The sequence below is a fragment of the Bombina bombina genome, chromosome 5 (genome assembly GCF_027579735.1).
Source record: "Bombina bombina isolate aBomBom1 chromosome 5, aBomBom1.pri, whole genome shotgun sequence".
Classification (NCBI taxonomy): Eukaryota; Metazoa; Chordata; class Amphibia; order Anura; family Bombinatoridae; genus Bombina; species Bombina bombina.
In genome coordinates, this window is record NC_069503.1 from 1156026106 (window position 1) to 1156052107 (window position 26002).

General features: G+C 41.9%; 2 protein-coding genes across 2 annotated transcripts in view; both read left to right on the forward strand.

The window, feature by feature from the left end:
- The window catches only part of LOC128661761 (uncharacterized), a 111367-nt gene extending 110614 nt beyond the window's left edge, over window positions 1–753 (forward strand). The window contains exon 5 of the mRNA XM_053715981.1: window positions 719–753. Coding sequence (XP_053571956.1) covers window positions 719–753 — 35 coding nt within the window. The remainder of the gene's footprint in view (window positions 1–718) is intronic.
- A 143-nt stretch (window positions 754–896) lies between these two features.
- The window catches only part of LOC128659653 (flap endonuclease 1), a 78257-nt gene continuing 53151 nt past the window's right edge, over window positions 897–26002 (forward strand). Inside the window, exon 1 of the mRNA XM_053713226.1 lies at window positions 897–956. Within this exon, the coding sequence (XP_053569201.1) occupies window positions 930–956 (27 nt within the window). The 5' untranslated portion in view covers window positions 897–929. The remainder of the gene's footprint in view (window positions 957–26002) is intronic.

The window sequence follows — 26002 nt, forward strand, 5'->3', positions numbered from 1 at the left end:
TATTAGATATAAACTTATAAAAAAGAATAAAATCTATTTAAAATTATAATACATGCTGTAAAATAGTCTAAATAATCCAAAGAATTAATTTATACACAGTATGTATACATTTTAAATAATCTTTCACTTTTTTGTTTAACAGTTTATATTTAATATTTCAATAACGTGCATTGCGTTACGCAATTTAGGACTAAAGAGGTCGGTTTAGCGCACATGAAGAATTGCTAACTTCAATGGGCGTTATATTAAATATAAACTATTAAAAAGAATATTGAAGATTTTGTTACTGATAATACATTCTCTTATCGCTTTGAGCAGTCTGACATGAGATGAGGAAAGTTTTTGGGATGGGGACGGCTACGTCACAGATTCTGCTTTATTAAAACCTTAATATGGTGAAATATTTCAAAATAAATTAATCTGATTCTTTAATGTTTTGAAATTTGGTCAGTTCACCTTTACAGGTTTAAAAAGTTAAAAGCATAGCTCAGCTTGCATCTTAGACTGTCAAATGTTGTACACAATATTATAAATTTGAATAAAATATAAATATAAAAATATAAAAATCTTAACTGCAAACAGCAAAATTGTATTTCATTGGTTAAAAAAAACTTGAATTCAAATCCATTAGGCCGTCGTCTGAAAAACGTAATCAATTAGACATCATGTATAATTTTTGGATTGGCTGCATATGTTTTGCTTTTGTGATTTTCTGCAGAAACCCATGTGAACGACCCACCACTAAACGTGTAAGAAAAGTCTGTTTCTTATAATTGTTCATGTATTTACCCAATCTGTGTGTAACAACATTTCCGGTCAGCAGCGTTATTTGCACAGCTGTGATATCATAGAGAAGGTACCTGTAGAGCTGACACATTGCTCTTTCTTTAAACAGGAACATAGAAGAATACGATCTTCATAAAATACTAATGAAGTTGAAAATGAGTCATGAGCAGGTACGTTCCTCACAGTCATGAGCATGTACTATCTTCAAAGTCATAAGCAGGTACGTTCCTCACAGTCATAAGCAGGTACGTTCCTCACAGTCATGAGCACGTACGTTCCTCACAGTCATGAGCAGGTACGTTCCTCACAGTCATGAGCAGGTACGTTCCTCACAGTCATAAGCAGGTACGTTCCTCAGAGTCATAAGCAGGTACGTTCCTCACAGTCATGAGCAGGTACGTTCCTCACAGTCATGAGCATGTACGTTCCTCACAGTCATGAGCACATACGTTCCTCACAGTCATAAGCATGTAGTATCTTCAAAGTCATAAGCAGGTACGTTCCTCACAGTCATAAGCAGGTACGTTCCTCACAGTCATGAGCACGTACGTTCCTCACAGTCATGAGCACGTACGTTTCTCACAGTCATGAGCACTTACGTTCCTCACAGTCATGAGCACGTACGTTCCTCACAGTCATGAGCACGTACGTTCCTCACAGTCATGAGCACGTACGTTCCTCACAGTCATGAGCACGTACGCTCCTCACAGTCATGAGCACGTATGTTCCTCACAGTCATGAGCACGTACGTTCCTCACAGTCATGAGCACGTACGTTCCTCACAGTCATGAGCACGTACGTTCCTCACAGTACTCTCCCAAGCAAAAGTATTAGTGAGGATTTCTAAAGCTGCCATGATCTGGTCCTGATGGTCACCAGTCAGGTTACAAGGAGGTAAAGCACTGCTGCTGAGATGCACGGCCCTGGATTATATTCCAATCCATCTATTAACACCACCATAACCATTGTAGCTAATGACTTTCTAACACATTCAGTCCAGGTAAACACACCATTGTATTGGGACAATTTCCACACTTCTATTCCAGGAGACGTCCAGCATTTTATGTCTGAGTTGTACCTCACAGCTTTTAGTTTGCTCTTTTTCAGACAAAACAGGGGTTTCCGCGTGTTTACCAGCTGTTCCCTCATGGCAGAAAATGTCTGTGTTATTTGTCCCTTTAATAAACCAGATTTTTTTTTGTTTTGTTTAATAAAAAGTTAAAGTTCAGTGTTGCATTTTACAAATAAATAATAAATATAAATGTCTCACAATGACATCAAATGATTAATTAAACATAAATATTATTGGTTAAGTGACGAAGTACACACACCTAGTGGAGCGGTATTTTGTACAAAGATTCTAATCTGAAAGCCACACTGCAAGTACGTTTGTTAATTGTATTACAAGTTGCTAGAGCTGAAAGTAAATCATAATTCCCATTGTTAGTTACACAGTATACAATAGCCATCCCTACAATACAAGTGTTTATTTCACAGTGTTAAAAGGGATCAACCGAGACTTTTAATTATAAAAAAAAATGATTCTCAACTAGAAGCACAGATACACGGTACCGCATGGTTATAAAAGCAAAAGAAATAAATCCAAGCTAACGTGGCTAAATACAAAAATATTAAGGGAAATTAGGAAAAAACATAGGGCAATTAAATTGTTTAAAAGAAAATAGTACGGCCGCATCATTCCCGATACATGTAAGGAATGTAACAAAGAATGAAAAAAGCCACCAGATTAGCTCAAATTAAAAAAGAAAATGATTTTTTTTAAAGTAAATAAAGGCCAACAAATCTAAGAAGGAAAGTAAAGAAGGCTGAGGGGCAAAACCAGTTTCTTTTCTTCAGCGATAGACAAGAGAGGAACCAATGGGAAATACATTATTATTTATTTGTATAACGCTGTGAAATTCCGTAGCGCTGGGTGCAGAGAGAGGGGGAAACAATGACAAGGATTTGTGATAAAATACAAAACATAACTGAACAAATCTAGTACAGGAGGAAGAGGGCCCTGCTCCGGAGAGATCAGTCTACAGGTTTAGGGTGGAGAGACATAAGGTTTGGGGTAGCTTGTCACATGGATTGTAGTTGCTGCAGTGAGTCAAGGTAGTGCAATAATTATTTTGGTTAGGATGAAAAAGAGAGGAGAGATGGTAAAACTCTCTGAATAGGTGGGTTTTCAAAGAGCTCCCAATGACAGATTCATCTGCTGCTACTAATCATCAGGGCAAAAGACACATGTATAAATCCGTCAAAGCGGGGGTGCAGGCCGGTACAGCTGAACCTAGCTGCTAAGAGTCAACGGCAAAAGTGTAGCCACTCACACCAGATCTTAAAACAATAAACTTTATTTGAATACTTTAAAATCAACGGTTCACTGGGGGGGTTAATCCATCATAATCTTACGTGTTTCGTACTCCACTGAGTACTTAATCATCACAGAGGACAGGAGTAGGGTGTGAGAAGTCTTGGAGGCAAGAGAGGGACGTAGAGATAATAAGAGTGGAAATATGTAGGTCAGAGGATGATTGAAGAGGGCGGCTTGGGGAACATTTGGAGATAAGAGAGGAAATATAGTTGGGAGTGAGACTGTTGAGTGCTTTGTAAGTTAGGGTTAGTACATTAAATTGTATTCTCTAGTGTATGGGGAGCCAGTGTAGAGACTGGCAGAGCGGAACAGCTGATGTAGATCGGCGACTTAGGTGGATGAGTCTAGAAGAAGCATTCATAATAGATTGGAGGGAGGAGAGGTGGTGTTTTGGAAGGCCATTTAGGAGTAGATTGCAATAGTCAATTTGTCACAAAATAAGTGAATTAATTAGTATTGTTGTAGTTTTTTGAGTAACAAAAAACAGATTGAGATGGAAGTAGTGCAAGGCCATCCAAGAGGAAATTGCAGAGAAAGAGTTGGAAATCTGGTTGAGTAAAGAGTGAGAGATATCAGGAGAGAAAAGATAGATTTGGGTATCATCAGCATATAATTGGTACTGGAACCCAAAGGAGGATATAAGTTTTCCAAGACATAAAGTATAGGGAGAGAAAAGAAAGGGACCGAAAACAGAGCCTTGCAGTATTCCTACTGAGAGAGGCAAAGGATTAGAGTATATGCTGTTAAAGGAAACTGTAAATGAGCGGTTTGAGATAGGGGCATATGTTTCAATGTGCAAGCGGACATGATACAAAGTAGCGTATCATATCCGCTGCACATCGATAAATGCCGACAGCATACACTCTCAGCATTTATCATTGCATCAGCAGTTCTTGTGAACTGCTGGTGCAATGCCGCCCCCTGCAGATTCGCGGCCAATCGGCTGCTAGCAGGTGGTGTCAATCAACCCGATTTGTATTTGCTCGGGTTGATTTCTGTCCTACGCCTCAGAGCAGATGGACAAGTTATGGAGCAGCCGTCTTTAGACCGCTGCTTCATAACTTCTGTTTCCGGCGAGCCTGAAGACTTGCCGGAAACAAGGGGCCTCAAGCTCCATACAGAGCTTGATAAATATGCCCCATAGGAAGCAAACCAGGAGAGGGCTGTGTCTCGGATGCCAAAAGAATGTAGGGTTTGTAAGAGGAGAGGATGGTCAACTGTGTCAAAAGCAGCAGATAGATCCGGAAGAAATAGTAAGGAGTAGTGTCCCTGTGCGTTAGCTGATAGCAGATCATTTGTTACTTTAGAAAGAGCCGTTTGTCAGAGCACGGTCTGCGAGTTAGCTGATAGCAGATCATTTGTTACTTTAGAAAGAGCCGTTTGTCAGAGCGCGGTCTGCGAGTTAGCTGATAGCAGATCATTTGTTACTTTAGAAAGAGCCATTTGTCAGAGCGCGGTCTGCGAGTTAGCTGATAGCAGATCATTTGTTACTTTAGAAAGAGACGTTTGTCAGAGCACGGTCTGCGAGTTAGATGATAGCAGATCATTTGTTACTTTAGAAAGAGCCGTTTGTCAGAGCACGGTCTGCGAGTTAGCTGATAGCAGATCATTTGTTACTTTAGAAAGAGCCGTTTGTCAGAGCGCGGTCTGCGAGTTAGCTGATAGCAGATCATTTGTTACTTTACAAAGAGACGTTTGTCAGAGCACGGTCTGCGAGTTAGCTGATAGCAGATCATTTGTTACTTTAGAAAGAGCCGTTTGTCAGAGCACGGTCTGCGAGTTAGCTGATAGCAGATCATTTGTTACTTTAGAAAGAGACGTTTGTCAGAGCACGGTCTGCGAGTTAGCTGATAGCAGATCATTTGTTACTTTAGAAAGAGCCGTTTGTCAGAGCGCGGTCTGCGAGTTAGCTGATAGCAGATCATTTGTTACTTTAGAAAGAGCCGTTTGTCAGAGTACGGTCTGCGAGTTAGCTGATAGCAGATCATTTGTTACTTTAGAAAGAGCCGTTTGTCAGAGCACGGTCTGCGAGTTAGCTGATAGCAGATCATTTGTTACTTTAGAAAGAGCCGTTTGTCAGAGCGCGGTCTGCGAGTTAGCTGACATCAGATCATTTGTTACTTTAGAAAGAGCCGTTTGTCAGAGCACGGTCTGCGAGTTAGCTGATAGCAGATCATTTGTTACTTTAGAAAGAGACGTTTGTCAGAGCACGGTCTGCAAGTTAGCTGATAGCAGATCATTTGTTACTTTAGAAAGAGACGTTTGTCAGAGCACGGTGTGCGAGTTAGCTGATAGCAGATCATTTGTTACTTTAGAAAGAGACGTTTGTTACAGCACGGTCTGCGAGTTAGCTGATAGCAGATCATTTGTTACTTTAGAAAGAGCCGTTTGTCAGAGCACGGTCTGCGAGTTAGCTGACAGCAGATCATTTGTTACTTTAGAAAGAGACGTTTGTCAGAGCACGGTCTGCGAGTTAGCTGATAGCAGATCATTTGTTACTTTAGAAAGAGCCGTTTGTCAGAGCACGGTCTGCGAGTTAGCTGATAGCAGATCATTTGTTACTTTAGAAAGAGCCGTTTGTCAGAGCACGGTCTGCGAGTTAGCTGATAGCAGATCATTTGTTACTTTAGAAAGAGACGTTTGTCAGAGCGCGGTCTGCGAGTTAGCTGATAGCAGATCATTTGTTACTTTAGAAAGAGACGTTTGTCAGAGCGCGGTCTGCGAGTTAGATGATAGCAGATCATTTGTTACTTTAGAAAGAGACGTTTGTCAGAGCACGGTCTGCGAGTTAGCTGATAGCAGATCATTTGTTACTTTAGAAAGAGACGTTTGTCAGAGCACGGTCTGCGAGTTAGCTGATAGCAGATCATTTGTTACTTTAGAAAGAGACGTTTGTCAGAGCACGGTCTGCGAGTTAGCTGATAGCAGATCATTTGTTACTTTAGAAAGAGCCGTTTGTCAGAGCACGGTCTGCGAGTTAGCTGATAGCAGATCATTTGTTACTTTAGAAAGAGCCGTTTGTCAGAGCACGGTCTGCGAGTTAGCTGATAGCAGATCATTTGTTACTTTAGAAAGAGACGTTTGTCAGAGCACGGTCTGCGAGTTAGCTGATAGCAGATCATTTGTTACTTTAGAAAGAGACGTTTGTCAGAGCACGGTCTGCGAGTTAGCTGATAGCAGATCATTTGTTACTTTAGAAAGAGCCGTTTGTCAGAGCGCGGTCTGCGAGTTAGCTGATAGCAGATCATTTGTTACTTTAGAAAGAGACGTTTGTCAGAGCGCGGTCTGCGAGTTAGCTGATAGCAGATCATTTGTTACTTTAGAAAGAGACGTTTGTCAGAGCACGGTCTGCGAGTTAGCTGATAGCAGATCATTTGTTACTTTAGAAAGAGCCGTTTGTTACAGCACGGTGTGCGAGTTAGCTGATAGCAGATCATTTGTTACTTTAGAAAGAGACGTTTGTCAGAGCACGGTCTGCGAGTTAGCTGATAGCAGATCATTTGTTACTTTAGAAAGAGCCGTTTGTCAGAGCACGGTCTGCGAGTTAGCTGATAGCAGATCATTTGTTACTTTAGAAAGAGCTGTTTGTCAGAGCGTGGTCTGCGAGTTAGCTGATAGCAGATCATTTGTTACTTTAGAAAGAGACGTTTGTCAGAGCACGGTCTGCGAGTTAGATGATAGCAGATCATTTGTTACTTTAGAAAGAACCGTTTGTCAGAGCGCGGTCTGCGAGTTAGCTGACAGCAGATCATTTGTTACTTTAGAAAGAGACGTTTATCAGAGCACGGTCTGCGAGTTAGCTGATAGCAGATCATTTGTTACTTTAGAAAGAGACGTTTGTCAGAGCACGGTCTGCGAGTTAGCTGATAGCAGATCATTTGTTACTTTAGAAAGAGCGTTTGTCAGAGCACGGTCTGCGAGTTAGCTGATAGCAGATCATTTGTTACTTTAGAAAGAGACGTTTGTCAGAGCACGGTCTGCGAGTTAGATGATAGCAGATCATTTGTTACTTTAGAAAGAGACGTTTGTCAGAGCACGGTCTGCGAGTTAGCTGATAGCAGATCATTTGTTACTTTAGAAAGAGACGTTTGTCAGAGCACGGTCTGCGAGTTAGATGATAGCAGATCATTTGTTACTTTAGAAAGAACCGTTTGTCAGAGCGCGGTCTGCGAGTTAGCTGACAGCAGATCATTTGTTACTTTAGAAAGAGACGTTTATCAGAGCACGGTCTGCGAGTTAGCTGATAGCAGATCATTTGTTACTTTAGAAAGAGACGTTTATCAGAGCACGGTCTGCGAGTTAGCTGATAGCAGATCATTTGTTACTTTAGAAAGAGCCGTTTGTCAGAGCACGGTCTGCGAGTTAGCTGATAGCAGATCATTTGTTACTTTAGAAAGAGACGTTTGTCAGAGCGCGGTCTGCGAGTTAGCTGATAGCAGATCATTTGTTACTTTAGAAAGAGACGTTTGTCAGAGCGCGGTCTGCGAGTTAGCTGATAGCAGATCATTTGTTACTTTAGAAAGAGCGTTTGTCAGAGCGCGGTCTGCGAGTTAGCTGATAGCAGATCATTTGTTACTTTAGAAAGAGACGTTTGTCAGAGCGCGGTCTGCGAGTTAGCTGATAGCAGATCATTTGTTACTTTAGAAAGAGACGTTTGTCAGAGCACGGTCTGCGAGTTAGCTGATAGCAGATCATTTGTTACTTTAGAAAGAGACGTTTGTCAGAGCGCGGTCTGCGAGTTAGCTGATAGCAGATCATTTGTTACTTTAGAAAGAGCCGTTTGTCAGAGCACGGTCTGCGAGTTAGCTGATAGCAGATCATTTGTTACTTTAGAAAGAGACGTTTGTTACAGCACGGTCTGCGAGTTAGCTGATAGCAGATCATTTGTTACTTTAGAAAGAGCCGTTTGTCAGAGCACGGTCTGCGAGTTAGCTGATAGCAGATCATTTGTTACTTTAGAAAGAGACGTTTGTCAGAGCACGGTCTGCGAGTTAGCTGATAGCAGATCATTTGTTACTTTAGAAAGAACCGTTTGTCAGAGCGCGGTCTGCGAGTTAGCTGACAGCAGATCATTTGTTACTTTAGAAAGAGACGTTTATCAGAGCACGGTCTGCGAGTTAGCTGATAGCAGATCATTTGTTACTTTAGAAAGAGCATTTGTCAGAGCGCAGTCTGCGAGTTAGCTGATAGCAGATCATTTGTTACTTTAGAAAGAGACGTTTGTCAGAGCGCGGTCTGCGAGTTAGCTGATAGCAGATCATTTGTTACTTTAGAAAGAGACGTTTGTCAGAGCACGGTCTGCGAGTTAGCTGATAGCAGATCATTTGTTACTTTAGAAAGAGCCGTTTGTCAGAGCACGGTCTGCGAGTTAGCTGATAGCAGATCATTTGTTACTTTAGAAAGAGCCGTTTGTCAGAGCGCGGTCTGCGAGTTAGCTGATAGCAGATCATTTGTTACTTTAGAAAGAGACGTTTGTCAGAGCACGGTCTGCGAGTTAGCTGATAGCAGATCATTTGTTACTTTAGAAAGAGCCGTTTGTCAGAGCGCGGTCTGCGAGTTAGCTGATAGCAGATCATTTGTTACTTTAGAAAGAGACGTTTGTCAGAGCACGGTCTGCGAGTTAGCTGATAGCAGATCATCTGTTACTTTAGAAAGAGACGTTTGTCAGAGCACGGTCTGCGAGTTAGCTGATATCAGATCATTTGTTACTTTAGAAAGAGACGTTTGTCAGAGCACGGTCTGCGAGTTAGCTGATAGCAGATCATTTGTTACTTTAGAAAGAGACGTTTGTTACAGCACGGTCTGAGAGTTAGCTGATAGCAGATCATTTGTTACTTTAGAAAGAGCTGTTTGTCAGAGCGCGGTCTGCGAGTTAGCTGATAGTAGGCCTGTCAAAAATAATCGTTTTGACGATGCATCGCGATGCGGCATGAAACGATTCTGCATCGATGCGCTGAGACGCGATAATCGATTAACGTTACCCACGTGACCAGCCTCCAGGAAACGTAAAAGAAAGTGCGCGAAAGTGCGCGGTACATCGTTTTGACGTCACTGACGTCACGTCACCCAATAAAGCAACATGGGCGCTCATGGGCGGTCTCTTGAAGTGCCGAAGTTACGCAGTAGGAGCAAAGCAGCAAAGCAGGAGTTTGTTGCCTGAGATTGATGATGGTACACGGCGGTATACTACAGCTACACGGCGGGCTCATTTTTATTTTGTGGGAGACAGAGGAGGAGACCTATGGTGAGAATTAGACTAACTAACTGTTTGTTTAGTTAATAGTTACCAAAACGTTGTACATTTTGCCAATGCCATGCCATAATTGCCATTGCCATGCCTGCCTATTGCCTCAACTGCCTACTACTTGCCAATAGGTAAGAGCAAATCAATAAGGGGTACACAATCACATTTATTACACAATAAGGGGTAACAATTAAATACTTGCCTTATTTACTTAACGTAGTATGCTGAGCTGACTGAGGCTCAGGCTGCTGCATAATTAATTGCTGCATTATTGAATAATATTGCATATATAAAAAATGTATTATAAATAAATATAGTATACTATTATTGTCTAATAATGTCTCTATTAGTCTAATCTTTATCTATATCTACATGTTTTTCACATGGATGGATGGCCTGGTCTGAAGTTCTAATATTTTAATAATATATTAATTCAAGAAAGTGCATGCAATTTTAAACAACTTTCCCTATTATATAATTTGCTTATCCTTTGTTGAAATGCATAGCCTCCTCCTTGTGCACAAAGTATTATATACTTAGTAAGTAATGTGTGTGCTGTGCAATGCATTGCTAATATGTCATCAACAAACGATATCTGAGAAGTATGAAGCAAATTAAATAATAGAAGAGTTAGTTATGATGTTTATTTAAAATTGTATTCTCTATCTGAATCATGAAAGTAAATGTTTGGGTTTTTGCACCTTTAAGTGTGTAATATATTACAGTAACTGTGTCAGTGAGTGAGTGATGTCCCCTGCAATTATCACAATGCAATTTGTTTTAAAATTTATGTTCGCAAAATGTATGGCATTGGCAAAGTAGTTGAAGTTACTAGTACTTGTTGATTTTACATTTGCGGCTTGACATTTTGACAACTGGAACTTAGTGTATTTTCTTTTTTTTTTAACACTGACAGAGTTTGACGTTGACAACAACATCATCCGTCACATATGTACATGTCATGCTAAAATGACAGAGGGAGACAAAAAAGATAGAGAGATAAAAAATGCACCTAGCATTTTAAAAGCAAGCATCTGGGCACATTTTGGATTTTATGAACATACTGGAAAGCACGAATTGGACAAGACACACGCGGTTTGTAAAGCCTGTCACACAAAAATTAAATACCTAGGGAATACTACTAACTTGAGAAATCACGTTAGACGTTTTCACTCTGAGATGCTAACCCCTGCCGCTGTCGCCAGTGCCACTGCCAAGGAAATAAAAAGACTAGCTGAAGCTCATCAGCCAAGAATTGATGCAATGCTGTCAACTTTGCCACCCAACTCTGAAAAAGGGAAGAGAATAACCAAAGCTGTGGCAACTTTCATAGCGAAGGACCTACGGCCTTACTCTGTTGTGGAAAACCTTGGGTTTCGCAACCTGTTGAAGACACTAGAGCCACGTTATAAGATCCCGTCACGCAATCACTTAACAGAAAACGTTATACCTGCACTCTACCAAGAAACAAAAGCTCAGGTAATTGCATCAATGAGCCAAGCCAGTCGAGTCGCACTAACGTGTGATTCATGGACTTCAGTCACGACGGAGTCTTATGTAACAGTAACTGCACATTACATTAGCAAGGACTGGAAGATCTTGTCGCATGTGCTGCAAACGAGAGCAGTTTATGAGTCTCACACGGGTTCTCATCTGGCGGAGCTACTGTCTCGTGTCGTGGAAGAATGGCAGCTGTCCGATAAATCTGTAGTGCTTGTGACCGACAATGCTTCGAACATGATTGTTGCTGCTCAAGTTGGAAAATTCCCTCATGTAAAATGCTTCGCCCATACACTGAATCTCGCATCCCAGCGGGCGCTGAAAGTGGCCACGCTCTCCAGGCTTTTAGGCAGAGTGCGACGAATATCAACATTTTTTCACCGCAGCACTACAGCAAACCACTGTCTGAAAGAAAAACAGAAATGTCTTGGCCTGAAGAATCATAAGCTAATAACTGATGTGACAACAAGGTGGAACAGCTCATATGACATGGTCGAGAGGTTCCTAGAACAGCAACCTGCAATCTGTGCCACATTGTTGTCTCCAGAAGTCAGAAAAAGTGAGTCAGATCTCTGCACTCTCAACGAAACAGATGTGTCAAATGCAGAGGATGCTGTGAGTGCATTAAAGCCAATGAAAGATGCAACCACACTGATGTCAGAAGAGCGCAATCCAACTGTTTCTCTCATTGCCCCTCTAAATGCACAACTGCTCCAGAACATGACAGACACCATGGGAGACACACCCATGATCCATGAGATCAAGAATGCCATCAAAACAGATCTCCTGAAGAGGTACAGCAGTGAGGCAGAGAAGAAGATACTTTATACAGCCTCTGCCCTGGATCCTCGTTTTAAGGGACTGCCTTTTATTCTCACAGAGGAGGAGAGATTGGAGATATACAGAGGAGTGACTGAGGAGGCTGCATCCTTGGAGGTAATTTTAATTGCATCATGTTTCTTGAATAGATGTGAGCTGTTGTATGCATTTATTTATGCATTACTGTCTCTCTGAGCACACACATAGCATTAGCTGGCTGGCTGCTCGAGGTAATAATGAATGCTATTTTTTCTATTCTTTTGTTCAAACACAGATTGAGTGTACTAGTACAGTTACATCTAGGAGGACAAACGTGGATGAAGTGCCACTGCCTGAGGGAAAAGAAACTCTGGAAGAAGAATCAGCCATCGAGGAGGATAACCCTTCTCCTCCCAAAAGAAAGTCCACATCGCTTCTCATGACTTTGCTGGGACAGTCTTTCACTGACACTGAAGGTACAATAGAACCCAAGACCCCCTATGCCAAGGCTGAAGAGGAAATAGAGAAATATTGTAAAGCCCCATCTCTGCCTCTCACTGAAGACCCTTTGAAATGGTGGCATGTACATGAGGTCATATTTCCCCTCCTCTCTCATTTGTCAAAGCGATACTTGTGTATCCCAGGTACAAGCGTGTCTGCAGAGCGGGTTTTCTCCACTGCAGGAGATGTGGTAACGGCTAAAAGAAGCACCCTCAAACCAGAGCATGTGGATCAACTAGTGTTCTTACAGAAAAACCTACATATTCCATAATTCTGAGTAGTGATTCAGGTTTATAATATTAATATTTAATGTTTTTTGGCACATCCAGAAGAAAGTGCTGTGTGCCCCACTGCCCAGTGCAGACTACTGTTAAGTTATTTTATATTTGTTACTGTTATATAGCTTATAGCTTTTTGAAAAATGAAGCTTAAAACCTTGAGTAAATCTTTGTTGGATCACAAAATATACTAGTACACTACACGACACGACCGACCACGTCACTCTGTCACAGTCACACACACACACACACAATACAAAAGAAACAACACACAACTTCACACACCTCATGTGTGCGTGTCAGTGTCACCCTTCACCATGATTCACTCTTTTTATTATGTGTGTTTTTTTTGGTATTGTTTGACTGTGTGTGACTGTGACTGTGTGTGTGTTGTGTAACAATATATTTGTGATCCCATAAAGATATTGATAATCAAAGTTAGTAAATCTAGTAGTTCAATGCTACTTCTTGTATAATGTCTATTACTACTTCTAGTGTTACTGTGATGTTTGCCAATCAGGAAGTGCTCTGTTTTGTAGATGTTGTGCTATTGTTACAGCACACCCCTGTATTGTTTGCAATGCAGTGAGTGCATAGTGCACACTGCATAAGGGATTATTAATATTATTCATTCACACTAAAAAATTGTCTATTTTAAATAGACCCTTTAAGAAAGATATCATATGTTTTTGTTTATGATCCCAATCCCAAATGCCATCCCACCCACTCCCAGGCAGATCTGTAGGGGTTAACCGAATATAACCAACCAGTTAACAATAACAATGTGTGTACTGCAGTGTCTAACTGTCTCTTTATGAGTGTGTGAGTGTGTCTGTGAGTGAGTGCCAGTTTGAAAAGTTTGTATGTATCTCATTCTCTATGAGTGTGTGTGAGATGAGTGTATTAACTGCCTTTGAATTTTTTTGTTTGTATGTGATTGTGTGTCTGTCCCAGTGTCACTGTCTAAGTGTCTATGAGTGTGAGTGTGACTGTGGCTGACTGTGGTGCCATTGAATGTTTTTGTTTGTGTGTGTGTCCCACTGTGTCTCTAGTGTCTGAGTGTCTAGTGAGTGTGACTGTCTAACTGTCTATGAGTGCACTATGCAGAGAGTGAGACTGAAGCCAAACCCCACTATAGGGGAAGGAAAAGCCTTGAGTAAACCTTGAGTAAATCTTTATTGGATCACAAATATACTGTACACTACAGACAGTACAGCACACACACAGTGCCACACACAACAGCACAATACAAAAATAAAGCACACACACCTCAGGTGAGTGGCGTGCCACCCTTTCTTCACCATGATTTACTCCTTGATGTCTGTGTCCTTTTTTATGTATTGTTTGTTTGTGTGTGACTGCTGTGTACTGTTCAGTGACAGACTCAGTCACTATTCAGTTGTGTGTAGTACTGCTTTAACAGTAACTAATAACTAACTAATTATATTTGTGATCCCATAAAGATAATATAATCATCAAGAAGAAACTGTAGTTATAGTAGTTCAGTTCAATGCTACTTGTTTTAAATGTCTCTCTCTCAGTCTCTAGTACTATTGTAAGTCTGTAACTGTGTAAACTAATTGTATATGTCACAATCACATGTGTGTTGTGTGCACACTCTGTGCTGTGTGTTGTGTTCCAGATTCTTCACGTGATGTTTGTTTGCCACAAATTGACAGTCATGAAGGCACAGTGGACTGCACCTGTAATTTTGTACCTATAAGGGATTTATGTTTTGTTTTCTGAGGACAATTTTCACACAAATAAGGTATTATGGTGGTAACTTAAGCTTAACCTATCTATTTGGGTTTTAATTTAATGTCTATTATAATATTATTACTAAGTAAGTAAAGAAATTAAATTAAAACCAACATAGATAGGTTAGACATTTATTTGTTGTTCATGTTTCTTTACAAGTGTATAGTGTACTACTTACTAATATATAATATATACATTTAAATATTTTCTTTTACTGAAGAAGTACACTGTGAGCACTGCACTTTTTACACTACGTACTCTGTAACTACAGTTTGATGCCATAATATTGTTTCCAAACCAATACAACAATTGCCATTTAGTATTTACTGTTCTATAAACTGTTGTTGTCTGCTGTGTTCAGACTTTGCCACAGGAAGAGTGTCCTTTTTTGAGCTAATAAAATAAAAAAAGAGTTTATTTCAATACTTTGACTTCTTGAATTTTTTTTTCTGAAAAATTTAAAAATTGGGCAGAAATAGTGCAGTAATCGTGATGCATCGCGATGCATCGTAGAATCGAATCGTATCGAATCGTTACGATGATAATCGTAATCGAATCGAATCGTGAGACAGGTGAAGATGCGCAGCTCTAGCTGATAGCAGATCATTTGTTACTTTAGAAAGAGCCGTTTGTCAGAGCACGGTCTGCGAGTTAGCTGATAGCAGATCATTTGTTACTTTAGAAAGAGCCGTTTGTCAGAGCACGGTCTGCGAGTTAGCTGATAGCAGATCATTTGTTACTTTAGAAAGAGCCGTTTGTCAGAGCACGGTCTGCGAGTTAGCTGATAGCAGATCATTTGTTACTTTAGAAAGAGCCGTTTGTCAGAGCACGGTCTGCGAGTTAGCTGATAGCAGATCATTTGTTACTTTAGAAAGAGACGTTTGTCAGAGCGCGGTCTGCGAGTTAGCTGATAGCAGATCATTTGTTACTTTAGAAAGAGCCGTTTGTCAGAGCGCGGTCTGCGAGTTAGCTGATAGCAGATCATTTGTTACTTTAGAAAGAGCCGTTTGTCAGAGCACGGTCTGCGAGTTAGCTGATAGCAGATCATTTGTTACTTTAGAAAGAGCCGTTTGTCAGAGCACGGTCTGCGAGTTAGCTGATAGCAGATCATTTGTTACTTTAGAAAGAGACGTTTGTCAGAGCACGGTCTGCGAGTTAGCTGATAGCAGATCATTTGTTACTTTAGAAAGAGACGTTTGTCAGAGCACGGTCTGCGAGTTTGCTGACAGCAGATCATTTGTTACTTTAGAAAGAGACGTTTGTCAGAGCACGGTCTGCGAGTTAGCTGATAGCAGATCATTTGTTACTTTAGAAAGAGACGTTTGTTACAGCACGGTCTGCGAGTTAGCTGATAGCAGATCATTTGTTACTTTAGAAAGAGACGTTTGTCAGAGCACGGTCTGCGAGTTAGCTGATAGCAGATCATTTGTTACTTTAGAAAGAGCCGTTTGTCAGAGCACGGTCTGCGAGTTAGCTGATAGCAGATCATTTGTTACTTTAGAAAGAGATGTTTGTCAGAGCGCGGTCTGCGAGTTAGCTGATAGCAGATCATTTGTTACTTTAGAAAGAGACGTTTGTCAGAGCGCGGTCTGCGAGTTAGCTGATAGCAGATCATTTGTTACTTTAGAAAGAGCCGTTTGTCAGAGCACGGTCTGCGAGTTAGCTGATAGCAGATCATTTGTTACTTTAGAAAGAGATGTTTGTCAGAGCGCGGTCTGCGAGTTAGATGATAGCAGATCATTTGTTACTTTAGAAAGAGACGTTTGTCAGAGCACGGTCTGCGAGTTAGCTGATAGCAGATCATTTGTTACTTTAGAAAGAGACGTTTGTCAGAGCACGGTCTGCGAGTTAGCTGATAGCAGATCATTTGTTACTTTAGAAAGAGACGTTTGTCAGAGCACGGTCTGCGAGTTAGCTGATAGCAGATCATTTGTTACTTTAGAAAGAGCCGTTTGTCAGAGCACGGTCTGCGAGTTAGCTGATAGCAGATCATTTGTTACTTTAGAAAGAGCCGTTTGTCAGAGCACGGTCTGCGAGTTAGCTGATAGCAGATCATTTGTTACTTTAGAAAGAGACGTTTGTCAGAGCACGGTCTGCGAGTTAGCTGATAGCAGATCATTTGTTACTTTAGAAAGAGACGTTTGTCAGAGCACGGTGTGCGAGTTAGCTGATAGCAGATCATTTGTTACTTTAGAAAGAGACGTTTGTCAGAGCACGGTCTGCGAGTTAGCTGATAGCAGATCATTTGTTACTTTAGAAAGAGCCGTTTGTCAGAGCACGGTCTGCGAGTTAGCTGATAGCAGATCATTTGTTACTTTAGAAAGAGCCGTTTGTCAGAGCACGGTCTGCGAGTTAGATGATAGCAGATCATTTGTTACTTTAGAAAGAGACGTTTGTCAGAGCGCGGTCTGCGAGTTAGATGATAGCAGATCATTTGTTACTTTAGAAAGAGACGTTTGTCAGAGCACGGTCTGCGAGTTAGCTGATAGCAGATCATTTGTTACTTTAGAAAGAGCCGTTTGTCAGAGCACGGTCTGCGAGTTAGCTGATAGCAGATCATTTGTTACTTTAGAAAGAGCCGTTTGTCAGAGCGCGGTCTGCGAGTTAGCTGATAGCAGATCATTTGTTACTTTAGAAATCGCCGTTTGTTACAGCACGGTCTGCGAGTTAGCTGACAGCAGATCATTTGTTACTTTAGAAAGAGACGTTTATCAGAGCACGGTCTGCGAGTTAGCTGATAGCAGATCATTTGTTACTTTAGAAAGAGACGTTTGTCAGAGCACGGTCTGCGAGTTAGCTGATAGCAGATCATTTGTTACTTTAGAAAGAGACGTTTGTCAGAGCACGGTCTGCGAGTTAGCTGATAGCAGATCATTTGTTACTTTAGAAAGAGCGTTTGTCAGAGCACGGTCTGCGAGTTAGCTGATAGCAGATCATTTGTTACTTTAGAAAGAGCGTTTGTCAGAGCACGGTCTGCGAGTTAGATGATAGCAGATCATTTGTTACTTTAGAAAGAGACGTTTGTCAGAGCACGGTCTGCGAGTTAGCTGATAGCAGATCATTTGTTACTTTAGAAAGAGACGTTTGTCAGAGCACGGTCTGCGAGTTAGATGATAGCAGATCATTTGTTACTTTAGAAAGAACCGTTTGTCAGAGCGCGGTCTGCGAGTTAGCTGACAGCAGATCATTTGTTACTTTAGAAAGAGACGTTTATCAGAGCACGGTCTGCGAGTTAGCTGATAGCAGATCATTTGTTACTTTAGAAAGAGACGTTTATCAGAGCACGGTCTGCGAGTTAGCTGATAGCAGATCATTTGTTACTTTAGAAAGAGCGTTTGTCAGAGCGCGGTCTGCGAGTTAGCTGATAGCAGATCATTTGTTACTTTAGAAAGAGACGTTTGTCAGAGCACGGTCTGCGAGTTAGCTGATAGCAGATCATTTGTTACTTTAGAAAGAGACGTTTGTCAGAGCACGGTCTGCGAGTTAGCTGATAGCAGATCATTTGTTACTTTAGAAAGAGACGTTTGTCAGAGCGCGGTCTGCGAGTTAGCTGATAGCAGATCATTTGTTACTTTAGAAAGAGCCGTTTGTCAGAGCACGGTCTGCGAGTTAGCTGATAGCAGATCATTTGTTACTTTAGAAAGAGACGTTTGTTACAGCACGGTCTGCGAGTTAGCTGATAGCAGATCATTTGTTACTTTAGAAAGAGCCGTTTTTCAGAGCACGGTCTGCGAGTTAGCTGATAGCAGATCATTTGTTACTTTAGAAAGAGACGTTTGTCAGAGCATGGTCTGCGAGTTAGCTGATAGCAGATCATTTGTTACTTTAGAAAGAACCGTTTGTCAGAGCGCGGTCTGCGAGTTAGCTGACAGCAGATCATTTGTTACTTTAGAAAGAGACGTTTATCAGAGCACGGTCTGCGAGTTAGCTGATAGCAGATCATTTGTTACTTTAGAAAGAGACGTTTGTTACAGCACGGTCTGCGAGTTAGCTGATAGCAGATCATTTGTTACTTTAGAAAGAGACGTTTGTCAGAGCACGGTCTGCGAGTTAGCTGATAGCAGATCATTTGTTACTTTAGAAAGAGACGTTTGTCAGAGCGCGGTCTGCGAGTTAGCTGATAGCAGATCATTTGTTACTTTAGAAAGAGCGTTTGTCAGAGCGCGGTCTGCGAGTTAGCTGATAGCAGATCATTTGTTACTTTAGAAAGAGACGTTTGTCAGAGCGCGGTCTGCGAGTTAGCTGATAGCAGATCATTTGTTACTTTAGAAAGAGACGTTTGTCAGAGCACGGTCTGCGAGTTAGCTGATAGCAGATCATTTGTTACTTTAGAAAGAGCCGTTTGTCAGAGCGCGGTCTGCGAGTTAGCTGATAGCAGATCATTTGTTACTTTAGAAAGAGCCGTTTGTCAGAGCGCGGTCTGCGAGTTAGCTGATAGCAGATCATTTGTTACTTTAGAAAGAGACGTTTGTCAGAGCACGGTCTGCGAGTTAGCTGATAGCAGATCATTTGTTACTTTAGAAAGAGCCGTTTGTCAGAGCGCGGTCTGCGAGTTAGCTGATAGCAGATCATTTGTTACTTTAGAAAGAGACGTTTGTCAGAGCACGGTCTGCGAGTTAGCTGATAGCAGATCATCTGTTACTTTAGAAAGAGACGTTTGTCAGAGCACGGTCTGCGAGTTAGCTGATAGCAGATCATTTGTTACTTTAGAAAGAGACGTTTGTTACAGCACGGTCTGCGAGTTAGCTGATAGCAGATCATTTGTTACTTTAGAAAGAGCTGTTTGTCAGAGCGCGGTCTGCGAGTTAGCTGATAGCAGATCATTTGTTACTTTAGAAAGAGCCGTTTGTCAGAGCACGGTCTGCGAGTTAGCTGATAGCAGATCATTTGTTACTTTAGAAAGAGCCGTTTGTCAGAGCACGGTCTGCGAGTTAGCTGATAGCAGATCATTTGTTACTTTAGAAAGAGACGTTTGTCAGAGCACGGTCTGCGAGTTAGCTGATAGCAGATCATTTGTTACTTTAGAAAGAGACGTTTGTCAGAGCACGGTCTGCGAGTTAGCGGATAGCAGATCATTTGTTACTTTAGAAAGAGACGTTTGTCAGAGCACGGTCTGCGAGTTAGCTGACAGCAGATCATTTGTTACTTTAGAAAGAGCCGTTTGTCAGAGCACGGTCTGCGAGTTAGCTGATAGCAGATCATTTGTTACTTTAGAAAGAGACGTTTGTCAGAGCACGGTCTGCGAGTTAGCTGATAGCAGATCATTTGTTACTTTAGAAAGAGACGTTTGTCAGAGCACGGTCTGCGAGTTAGCTGATAGCAGATCATTTGTTACTTTAGAAAGAGCCGTTTGTCAGAGCGCGGTCTGCGAGTTAGCTGATAGCAGATCATTTGTTACTTTAGAAAGAGCCGTTTGTCAGAGCACGGTCTGCGAGTTAGCTGATAGCAGATCATTTGTTACTTTAGAAAGAGACGTTTGTCAGAGCACGGTCTGCGAGTTAGCTGATAGCAGATCATTTGTTACTTTAGAAAGAGACGTTTGTTACAGCACGGTCTGCAAGTTAGCTGATAGCAGATCATTTGTTACTTTAGAAAGAGACGTTTGTCAGAGCACGGTCTGCGAGTTAGCTGATAGCAGATCATTTGTTACTTTAGAAAGAGACGTTTGTCAGCGCACGGTCTGCGAGTTAGCTGATAGCAGATCATTTGTTACTTTAGAAAGAGACGTTTGTCAGAGCACGGTCTGCGAGTTAGATGATAGCAGATCATTTGTTACTTTAGAAAGAGACGTTTGTCAGAGCACGGTCTGCGAGTTAGCTGATAGCAGATCATTTGTTACTTTAGAAAGAGACGTTTGTCAGAGCACGGTCTGCGAGTTAGCTGATAGCAGATCATTTGTTACTTTAGAAAGAGCCGTTTGTCAGAGCACGGTCTGCGAGTTAGCTGATAGCAGATCATTTGTTACTTTAGAAAGAGACGTTTGTCAGCGCACGGTCTGCGAGTTAGCTGATAGCAGATCATTTGTTACTTTAGAAAGAGCCGTTTGTCAGAGCACGGTCTGCGAGTTAGCTGATAGCAGATCATTTGTTACTTTAGAAAGAGACGTTTGTTACAGCGCGGTCTGCGAGTTAGCTGATAGCAGATCATTTGTTACTTTAGAAAGAGACGTTTGTCAGAGCACGGTCTGCGAGTTAGATGATAGCAGATCATTTGTTACTTTAGAAAGAGCCGTTTGTCAGAGCACGGTCTGCGAGTTAGCTGATAGCAGATCATTTGTTACTTTAGAAAGAGCCGTTTGTTACAGCACGGTCTGCGAGTTAGCTGATAGCAGATCATTTGTTACTTTAGAAAGAGACGTTTGTCAGAGCACGGTCTGCGAGTTAGCTGATAGCAGATCATTTGTTACTTTAGAAAGAGCCGTTTGTTACAGCACGGTGTGCGAGTTAGCTGATAGCAGATCATTTGTTACTTTAGAAAGAGACGTTTGTCAGAGCACGGTCTGCGAGTTAGATGATAGCAGATCATTTGTTACTTTAGAAAGAGCCGTTTGTTACAGCACGGTGTGCGAGTTAGCTGATAGCAGATCATTTGTTACTTTAGAAAGAGACGTTTGTCAGAGCACGGTCTGCGAGTTAGCTGATAGCAGATCATTTGTTACTTTAGAAAGAGACGTTTGTCAGAGCACGGTCTGCGAGTTAGCTGATAGCAGATCATTTGTTACTTTAGAAAGAGCCGTTTGTCAGAGCGCGGTCTGCGAGTTAGCTGATAGCAGATCATTTGTTACTTTAGAAAGAGACGTTTGTCAGAGCGCGGTCTGCGAGTTAGCTGATAGCAGATCATTTGTTACTTTAGAAAGAGACGTTTGTCAGAGCACGGTCTGCGAGTTAGCAGATAGCAGATCATTTGTTACTTTAGAAAGAGCCGTTTGTCAGAGCACGGTCTGCGAGTTAGCTGATAGCAGATCATTTGTTACTTTAGAAAGAGCCGTTTGTCAGAGCACGGTCTGCGAGTTAGCTGATAGCAGATCATTTGTTACTTTAGAAAGAGACGTTTGTCAGAGCACGGTCTGCGAGTTAGCTGATAGCAGATCATTTGTTACTTTAGAAAGAGCCGTTTGTCAGAGCACGGTCTGCGAGTTAGCTGATAGCAGATCATTTGTTACTTTAGAAAGAGCCGTTTGTCAGAGCACGGTCTGCGAGTTAGCTGATAGCAGATCATTTGTTACTTTAGAAAGAACCGTTTGTCAGAGCGCGGTCTGCGAGTTAGCTGATAGCAGATCATTTGTTACTTTAGAAAGAGACGTTTGTCAGAGCGCGGTCTGCGAGTTAGCTGATAGCAGATCAGTTGTTACTTTAGAAAGAGCCGTTTGTCAGAGCACGGTCTGCGAGTTAGCTGATAGCAGATCATTTGTTACTTTAGAAAGAGACGTTTGTCAGAGCACGGTCTGCGAGTTAGCTGATAGCAGATCATTTGTTACTTTAGAAAGAGACGTTTGTCAGAGCACGGTGTGCGAGTTAGCTGATAGCAGATCATTTGTTACTTTAGAAAGAGCCGTTTGTCAGAGCACGGTCTGCGAGTTAGCTGATAGCAGATCATTTGTTACTTTAGAAAGAGACGTTTGTCAGAGCACGGTCTGCGAGTTAGCTGATAGCAGATCATTTGTTACTTTAGAAAGAGACGTTTGTTACAGCACGGTCTGCGAGTTAGCTGATAGCAGATCATTTGTTACTTTAGAAAGAGCCGTTTGTTACAGCACGGTGTGCGAGTTAGCTGATAGCAGATCATTTGTTACTTTAGAAAGAGACGTTTGTCAGAGCACGGTCTGCGAGTTAGCTGATAGCAGATCATTTGTTACTTTAGAAAGAGACGTTTGTCAGAGCACGGTCTGCGAGTTAGCTGATAGCAGATCATTTGTTACTTTAGAAAGAGACGTTTGTCAGAGCAGCGGTCTGCGAGTTAGCTGATAGCAGATCATTTGTTACTTTAGAAAGAGCCGTTTGTCAGAGCACGGTCCTGCGAGTTAGCTGATAGCAGATCATTTGTTACTTTAGCAAGAGCCGTTTGTCAGAGCACGGTCTGCGAGTTAGCTGATAGCAGATCATTTGTTACTTTAGAAAGAGACGTTTGTCAGAGCACGGTCTGCGAGTTAGCTGATAGCAGATCATTTGTTACTTTAGAAAGAGACGTTTGTTACAGCACGGTGTGCGAGTTAGCTGATGGCAGATCATTTGTTACTTTAGAAAGAGACGTTTGTCAGAGCACGGTCTGCGAGTTAGCTGATAGCAGATCATTTGTTACTTTAGAAAGAGACGTTTGTCAGAGCACGGTCTGCGAGTTAGCTGATAGCAGATCATTTGTTACTTTAGAAAGAGCCGTTTGTCAGAGCACGGTCTGCGAGTTAGCTGATAGCAGATCATTTGTTACTTTAGAAAGAGACGTTTGTCAGAGCGCGGTCTGCGAGTTAGCTGATAGCAGATCATTTGTTACTTTAGAAAGAGCCGTTTGTCAGAGCACGGTCTGCGAGTTAGCTGATAGCAGATCATTTGTTACTTTAGAAAGAGCCGTTTGTCAGAGCACGGTCTGCGCGTTAGCTGATAGCAGATCATTTGTTACTTTAGAAAGAGACGTTTGTCAGAGCACGGTCTGCGAGTTAGCTGATAGCAGATCATTTGTTACTTTAGAAAGAGACGTTTGTCAGAGCACGGTCTGCGAGTTAGCTGATAGCAGATCATTTGTTACTTTAGAAAGAGCCGTTTGTCAGAGCACGGTCTGCGAGTTAGCTGATAGCAGATCATTTTTTACTTTAGAAAGAGACGTTTGTCAGAGCACGGTCTGCGAGTTAGCTGATAGCAGATCATTTGTTACTTTAGAAAGAGCCGTTTGTCAGAGCGCGGTCTGCGAGTTAGCTGATAGCAGATCATTTGTTACTTTAGAAAGAGACGTTTGTCAGAGCACGGTCTGCGAGTTAGCTGATAGCAGATCATTTGTTACTTTAGAAAGAGACGTTTGTCAGAGCACGGTCTGCGAGTTAGCTGATAGCAGATCATTTGTTACTTTAGAAAGAGCCGTTTGTCAGAGCGCGGTCTGCGAGTTAGCTGATAGCAGATCATTTGTTACTTTAGAAAGAGACGTTTGTCAGAGCACGGTCTGCGAGTTAGCTGATAGCAGATCATTTGTTACTTTACAAAGAGACGTTTGTCAGAGCGCGGTCTGCGAGTTAGCTGATAGCAGATCATTTGTTACTTTAGAAAGAGACGTTTGTCAGAGCACGGTCTGCGAGTTAGCTGATAGCAGATCATTTGTTACTTTAGAAAGAGCCGTTTGTCAGAGCACGGTCTGCGAGTTAGCTGATAGCAGATCATTTGTTACTTTAGAAAGAACCGTTTGTCAGAGCGCGGTCTGCGAGTTAGCTGATAGCAGATCATTTGTTACTTTAGAAAGAGCCGTTTGTCAGAGCGCGGTCTGCGAGTTAGCTGATAGCAGATCATTTGTTACTTTAGAAAGAGCCGTTTGTCAGAGCACGGTCTGCGAGTTAGCTGATAGCAGATCATTTGTTACTTTAGAAAGAGACGTTTGTCAGAGCACGGTCTGCGAGTTAGCTGATAGCAGATCATTTGTTACTTTAGAAAGAGCCGTTTGTCAGAGCACGGTCTGCGAGTTAGCTGATAGCAGATCATTTGTTACTTTAGAATGAGCCGTTTGTCAGAGCACGGTCTGCGAGTTAGCTGATAGCAGATCATTTGTTACTTTAGACTGAGACGTTTGTCAGAGCACGGTCTGCGAGTTAGCTGATAGCAGATCATTTGTTACTTTAGAAAGAGCCGTTTGTCAGAGCGCGGTCTGCGAGTTAGATGATAGCAGATCATTTGTTTACTTAGACTGAGACGTTTGTCAGAGCACGGTCTGCGAGTTAGCTGATAGCAGATCATTTGTTACTTTAGAAAGAGCCGTTTGTCAGAGCACGGTCTGCGAGTTAGCTGATAGCAGATCATTTGTTACTTTAGAAAGAGACGTTTGTCAGAGCACGGTCTGCGAGTTAGCTGATAGCAGATCATTTGTTACTTTAGAAAGAGCCGTTTGTCAGAGCATGGTCTGCGAGTTAGCTGATAGCAGATCATTTGTTACTTTAGAAAGAGACGTTTGTTACAGCACGGTCTGCGAGTTAGCTGATAGCAGATCATTTGTTACTTTAGAAAGAGACGTTTGTCAGAGCACGGTCTGCGAGTTAGCTGATAGCAGATCATTTGTTACTTTAGAAAGAGACGTTTGTCAGAGCACGGTCTGCGAGTTAGCTGATAGCAGATCATTTGTTACTTTAGAAAGAGACGTTTGTCAGAGCACGGTCTGCGAGTTAGCTGATAGCAGATCATTTGTTACTTTAGAAAGAGACGTTTGTCAGAGCGCGGTCTGCGAGTTAGCTGATGGCAGATCATTTGTTACTTTAGAAAGAGACGTTTGTCAGAGCGCGGTCTGCGAGTTAGCGGATAGCAGATCATTTGTTACTTTAGAAAGAGACGTTTGTCAGAGCGCGGTCTGCGAGTTAGCGGATAGCAGATCATTTGTTACTTTAGAAAGAGACGTTTGTCAGAGCACGGTCTGCGAGTTAGCTGATAGCAGATCATTTGTTACTTTAGAAAGAGCCGTTTGTCAGAGCACGGTCTGCGAGTTAGCTGATAGCAGATCATTTGTTACTTTAGAAAGAGCCGTTTGTCAGAGCACGGTCTGCGCGTTAGCTGATAGCAGATCATTTGTTACTTTAGAAAGAGACGTTTGTCAGAGCACGGTCTGCGAGTTAGCTGATAGCAGATCATTTGTTACTTTAGAAAGAGACGTTTGTCAGAGCACGGTCTGCGAGTTAGCTTATAGCAGATCATTTGTTACTTTAGAAAGAGACGTTTGTCAGAGCACGGTCTGCGAGTTAGCTGATAGCAGATCATTTGTTACTTTAGAAAGAGACGTTTGTCAGAGCACGGTCTGCGAGTTAGCTGATAGCAGATCATTTGTTACTTTAGAAAGAGACGTTTGTTACAGCACGGTCTGCGAGTTAGCTGACAGCAGATCATTTGTTACTTTAGAAAGAGCCGTTTGTCAGAGCGCGGTCTGCGAGTTAGCTGATAGCAGATCATTTGTTACTTTAGAAAGAGCCGTTTGTCAGAGCACGGTCTGCGAGTTAGCTGATAGCAGATCATTTGTTACTTTAGAAAGAGCCGTTTGTCAGAGCACGGTCTGCGAGTTAGCTGATAGCAGATCATTTGTTACTTTAGAAAGAGCCGTTTGTCAGAGCACGGTCTGCGAGTTAGCTGATAGCAGATCATTTGTTACTTTAGAAAGAACCGTTTGTCAGAGCGCGGTCTGCGAGTTAGCTGATAGCAGATCATTTGTTACTTTAGAAAGAGCCGTTTGTCAGAGCGCGGTCTGCGAGTTAGCTGATAGCAGATCATTTGTTACTTTAGAAAGAGCCGTTTGTCAGAGCACGGTCTGCGAGTTAGCTGATAGCAGATCATTTGTTACTTTACAAAGAGCCGTTTGTCAGAGCACGGTCTGCGAGTTAGCTGATAGCAGATCATTTGTTACTTTACAAAGAGACGTTTGTCAGAGCACGGTCTGCGAGTTAGCTGATAGCAGATCATTTGTTACTTTACAAAGAGACGTTTGTCAGAGCACGGTCTGCGAGTTAGCTGATAGCAGATCATTTGTTACTTTAGAAAGAGACGTTTGTCAGAGCACGGTCTGCGAGTTAGCTGATAGCAGATCATTTGT